Source organism: Acyrthosiphon pisum, chromosome A2 (assembly GCF_005508785.2).
Source record: "Acyrthosiphon pisum isolate AL4f chromosome A2, pea_aphid_22Mar2018_4r6ur, whole genome shotgun sequence".
Lineage (NCBI taxonomy): Eukaryota > Metazoa > Arthropoda > Insecta > Hemiptera > Aphididae > Acyrthosiphon > Acyrthosiphon pisum.
In genome coordinates this window covers 92,842,783-92,849,287 of record NC_042495.1, presented here as the reverse complement: position 1 = coordinate 92,849,287, position 6,505 = coordinate 92,842,783, and the positions used below count along the sequence as shown (strand labels likewise).

The window sequence follows — 6,505 nt, the reverse complement described above, 5'->3', positions numbered from 1 at the left end:
GTGCTCCAATACATAATATTGTATATCTATATTAATATATTTTGTAGTACCAAGAGAAATCACTATAATGCAAAAGCGCTAACTGTTATTCTTGCTATGACAAGATCGTTAATTTTAAGCGCACCAAAATATAAGTTTCGTTGAGTAACCTGTATATCTTAAATCGTGATGGGCAACCATACTATCTATAGCCGTGATAGTGCCCGCAGCTGTTGCTCAACGGTACAACAATATGATAATAATATGTTGCTTGCGACCAACACTGGTTATTGGTTAGTCGTAATTCACTGACGTGTTTCCGTTGCCCGACAACGACAGTAAAGGTCCGTGTGCCCCATAGATTATAAACATAAATGATAACCGTTCTCAGTCCGCGTTGATAACGCCGATCGTGTCTGTTGTTGTTCTGTTTGAGTACGATCCCGGTGTTCGAAATTATCGACGACAAGAAGTAACGACAACACGATTATCTGGTGCTGAGAAACTGAGAATAACAAACGATCGCTCAAAACAAAGACAAGACGCTCCGGACAATGATCGACGACGGACGTGCTACGACGTCTCGCCGGTTGCCGAACAATAAAAGTTCATCAATCACCGAAAGTTCGCTGGCGCACCAGTGAGCAGTAGAGGTCAGCGGTAGTGTGTCTTTCTGACCAATAACCAACAGCTCAGAGGAGAAGATGTCGCTCCGTTGTGTTAACTGTTTGTTTATGCTGGTGGTCAACGTTTGTCTATACATGAGCGTCGTGTGTTTCTTCTCGTCTTCAAGTTCAATCGTCAATAGTCACATTGACAACAGTTGGCTCAACGAGGTGAGTTGTGCCATGCACACCGTCCAAGTATTATTTAAACCAATTTACTCCCATAGGGGGTACATATATGTCAAAAATTAAACATTCTCAATAAGTTCCACTCTCCATAACATGTTTTATACGATGTGTAAAAAAATAAGGACTTAAGTTACCCAAGTAAATTGCATTTAAAGTTTGAATTATTAGCCATAAGTTATATTGTTCACTTCTTAGGTATCTATTACCTATTCTTGGTTCATTGGGCTTCGTTCTGTATTGATACAAAATATAATAAGTAGGTCATGTTTTATATTCAGTTTTTGTTAGATTGTATTCAGATATCACACTTCATTGAGTTTGAACAGAGGACAGTGTCTGTGTTCTCTCTTTTCAAATGATAATTTCAGTATTTGATAGTTTTCTGTCATCAAAAACTATGAACTCATTTAAAATGCTTGGAATGTGCCCTAGTTAAAACATAGGTGCTGGAGAAAGTTAATAATAGTTAATACCTATGTAAAGTCAAAATTAGTCACATTTAATGACTCATTTATTAGCCATTCTTACAATATTTATAGATAAATTGCATTAAATATATTCAAGCAATAGTTGGCATATTTGATAATTTGTATATTGTACAATAAGCCATAATAATATTTACTTATTTTGTTGAAATATATTTTTGTGAAATATTTGTCCTATATTTTAAATAGCACAAACAAAGTATGAAGTTACTAAATTAAAATAGACTAGCATGCTCTAATTATTGAAGCATACAATCATATTCTGCATATTAAAGTTAAAGTTGCTCATAAGTTGTTGGGTTTTTAAATATGAATTATTAATAAATTTGTTCTTGATATTCGTTTTTATAAGTTATTTGATATGTTCTTATTTTAGGCTTAATATATTTATAGGTATATAAATCTTATTATTATATTTTTTATACTTAGCCACTTAGGTAATACTGGGTATTACATAGGCTAATAACCCTTCCAATAACCTTTAGCATCACTGAACTTTTCCATTAGCGCAGGTGTATACTGTATAGTGTATGTAAGAAATTTGAAAAATAAATTGGTGCATAGGTACTTATGTGTACTTTAATATGTACTTTTATTTTTAATGGCTTGCTCAAATGATTGATAACCAGAAGTGTGTATTTATTGATTTTATATTTTTATTTGTCCATAATTATCATATTTATGTTATTTTTACAAAATATATTTGGTAGGTACAGTTTTATAACATGTATACACGTGCAAGTTTTGAAAGTTCATAATGATTGTGTTTTATATATTTTTTTATTATTATATTAACCCACGTTAATCACACCATGGTCAAAACAACCCCACTTTTTTTAGATATTTAATAAAACATATACATTTGAAAAGTGGTTTATACCCATATTTGTTACCAAGTCCTTAGAGAGGTAACTCCCTGAAAAAAATGTTGGCCTTGAAACAGCTTCCCTTAAGGGACACCGATAACTGCAGTTGATAGTGACAGCAGAGAACTGTTATGTTTTTATATGTAATAAATAATAATAATACATTTAGTTCGTTGTAATGTTGTTTAGCATATTTTCAAAACTTATTTTATTATGATAGAAATTTTTTTCAAATCATCACTATCTTTTATCACAGTACAAAAAAAATGTATTCTTATGAATATATAACAATATTTTATACGCCACTGTATACAGGGATTAATGTATAATATAGCCTTAAGCGTTCCATACATAATTGTACATATAATGTCCAATGTATAAAATCCTAATCTGTTAAAGGGGATGCTTTTTAACTGCCGTCCGCGGTAGGGGGATTGAGTCCCCCTGCTTCCCCATCACTTTAACCCCTGACTGTATATTTAGCACTTGAAAATACTGTTTTTACATTTTAATCAAACCAATTTTCTAAAAATGTGTAATAATATTATCCTATGATTATAATATAATCATATTCATACTGTAAGCATAAGTATTAGTCATTACTCATTAGATTCTAGTAAAATCATTAGCTATTAGCCATCTGTTTATTCATTATTGTATTGTCATCTTCAGATACACCTTTTAGTGTGTAATATATTCCAACAATCATTTTTTTTTTAATTTTTAGTAATATGTGTCCAGGGTTGGGCAGTATCATGTATCATAATACATTTTACACTAGTATTATGTATCTTTTTTCGCCAAAAGATACAAGATACTATTATTATACACATTAGTACTGAATAATAGTACCGAGAAAACTGATTTGCAGGACACTCAAGACACAAATAAATGTAAAAAATGGTGGTAATTTTTTTTGTGAGTCTATTACTAATATTGTGTTGTATATAATTTTGTTGTGGATTGTGTTTCTACGAAAAAATTGTTCAGGTGGATTTGAACCGAAATGAACAATAATGAAGAAATTTACCATACAATGTTATAACTGACACAAATACAATATACAATATTTGGAAGTAACATTTTAATTTTTATGAACAAATATTCAACCTTACGTAAAGCCACGCAAACAACATTACTTTTAATATAAAGATGTTCAGAATTTTGAAGGGGGGTACACCTTATATTAAAGATTATACCAAACTGTAAATGTAGTTTTTGAAAAAAAAGTTAGATTTGGTAAATATTTTTAAAAATTATTTTATTTAATATTTTGTTTCAAACATGATTTTATATTTATATTTACATATATAATGTAAAACAACAAATATCGTTGATAAATTATAATTATGATTTATGATGCTTAATTTGTTTTTTCTAATTTTAAAACTCTGAATTCCATTACATTACTTGTAAACGTAGTTAGTATCGTGTAACGTATTTTTAACTAGGTTATTAGTGTACATACTATATATGTGTATGTACAGTTATGTTTAAACAAAAAAAAATTATAATTATGTTTGTATTGTAATTTGTAAAAAATAATGTCAAAATGTCAATATTTCCCACTTAAATCGAGTATTTTAAACGATGGTACACATACAGCCATACAGGTACTTGTTTAATTAAAAACATAGCAATAATATAAAATTATTTACAATATTATTGTCTTTAAAAATACTATACGCGTGTCAAATGTCAATTAATAAAGAAAAAAACTTGAGTAAAATGGTTTTAATATCATTCTTAATTGATACGAAATTGGACTTTTTTAGCAGTCGTATGTTTCTATATTATGATCTTTAAAACGATCACGTATTCTGTAAGCCCTAAAAAGTAGGGAAAACAATTTTAAAATAAACTTAGAGTAGTCAGGATGCAGACACAACAATATAATATTTATAAGCACAATAAGGACAATGCAATTTTACTCGTAACATATTCAGTATAATATAAAGTATTGTACTCGACGCTTGATTTTTATGACAGTACAGTTATTACAAATTCGTACAAATTACAACTATTGATGTTTAATGTTTATGCATACGCGTCAGGGAAGTATGTTTCACGTTATTACCTATAGGTACATAATATTATAACAGAGGTATGCTATACCCGCATAGGAACAGGGGTCTCCAAACTTTCCACACTGCTCGACTTATACGAAGGTCAAAATATGAGAGTATGAGACTCGCAATCTTGCAAAGTTTAATAAATGTTCATAGTTTATGAAATGTAGGTACATTTTTAAAAATTTTGTTCATATGATTCCAATATGCAGTCTTTTATGAGCCTTATAGAAAATAAAATTGTATTGTTAAATGTCAATATACTTTTACCACTGATTTTATTTCGTTGGTATATTTATTATATGTATAGTAGGTACCTATTAACTTTTCAATTTTTGATCACTTTATTAAACTAAGTCGTAGGTAATTTTTTGGAGACCCCTTTCATACCTAATAATATATATAGTACGACGAGTATCTATGTTCTCTATACTAAATAGTGTAGAATTACGTGTATTTTATCGATTATTTTCTAAATAATATAGGAATTTGGATGGATAATAGTTTATAATAGGTACATACATATAGCTGGATAAGCACACAATATCTAATCAGGATTGATATTTTTTTCACATTTTTAATCGACAACACATTCAAAATAATGTATATAGGTATGCTCTTAATATTAGAATGCCCATGTCACCCAATAGTAACATTCCATTATTAATCTATAGATCATTTTTCCCTTGTTACAAATTTACAAACAAGTAAATGACAGGTGACAATGTTAAATATTTTAAAATGTTCTCTGTTTAATGTATATTATAAATACTGTATGGTAATATAAATTATAATATATATTATATATTATCTACTCATTACTTCTATAAAGATAAATACTCTCTGGACATATATGCAGACATGCAGTAATGTGGGACCTATACATTGTATGTACATCTATAAGCACACGGAACTCCACACACGTATCATTACACGAACGGCTTCATCCAGATTTTCTAACACTCTTATCTATATGGTTCCTTTTAAGATGGACTTATTAAATTATAGATTAAGCTTAATTAGCTTAGGACATGGTACAAAATTGAGCTCTTAATATTAAGCCTTTTCAAAAGGGGAAAACTTCAAAGTTTGAACTTTTGTTACTGCCTTACTGATTGTCAAAATTATAAGGTTCTTCCCGTGAGGTAGAAACGTCAAATTTAGCACAAATGTAGACTTTACAGGCAAATAAAAGGAAATCTAAAAATTGTAATTTTCTCAAAATTAATGCTGCCTTAGGCAATGTAGTTCTAAATGCATGAAATTTGCATCAAATTGACAACCGCGGTCCGCCGAGACGTATAATAGCAAAATTTAGTTTTCGGCTTGGTACTGCATATTATTATCATTATTGTTTTTATGTTCAAAGTTTCAAATATTAAGATATAGTTTTACTACTTGTACTTATATTGATTAACAATCGCGAAACGCCGTCGAAAAACCATATGTCCGTATTTGTATTTGTATAATAATCTATAATTACCATTTGAGCGCACGCACCGGTAGTGCTCCTGTCAATTTCTAGTATATTATATACACATCATATAAATTTTGTATTACAGCATAACTCTTAATAAGAAATTTGGTTAGAAACTCTAAATTTATTGGTAAAAAATAATTACCTAAATTTACGTAATTCATAGAATAAGTACCTAATATAAAAGTAATCCCTTAGATCAACAAAGGTTCAAACGATCTATATAGTAGAAGGAAATCTAAAACATAAATAATCCCGCATTCCCGCCAGTGCTTTATAAACACCCAAGAAGACGACTACTACAGTAGCATCATTTCAGTTTTCAATAGAGGGGGGTAAAGGTTTTGACCGGCCCGAATTGATAAAAAATAACCGGTCGCTTCGATTGCAACCACTTATTAACTACTTACATTTTTAGATTCTGAGTGAAACGATGAATGTATTGATTTTACAATGATGTGTGTGTTTTTAGATTCTGAGTGGAACGAAAGTTAAATTTTTCCAATAGTTTTCAAAAGCGCCGTGAAAAACAAAAGAAAAATTAAGGAAAAACGGGAATTTTTACGCAAAATCTGTTTTCGAGAAAATCGATTTTGGTTTTTGGTGTAACTTTAAAAAAAATGACCATAGATATATGAAATTTTGACTGAATGTTTATCTTAGCATTTTCTATACACCATAACATTTTCAAAATATTTTGATTTATTTTGAGCTCTTACGGAACATTTTCCATTTTCCATTTTTTTTAGTTTTTTTCTAAAATACCATAAAATTT

At 29.5% G+C, this 6,505-nt stretch overlaps 1 protein-coding gene across 1 annotated transcript in view; it reads left to right on the top strand.

The window, feature by feature from the left end:
- The first annotated feature begins 281 nt into the window (after positions 1-281).
- Positions 282-6,505, top strand: part of LOC100169648 (ero1-like protein) — a 44,485-nt gene continuing 38,261 nt past the window's right edge. Inside the window, exon 1 of the mRNA XM_029490941.1 lies at positions 282-815. Within this exon, the coding sequence (XP_029346801.1) occupies positions 684-815 (132 nt within the window). The 5' untranslated portion in view covers positions 282-683. The remainder of the gene's footprint in view (positions 816-6,505) is intronic.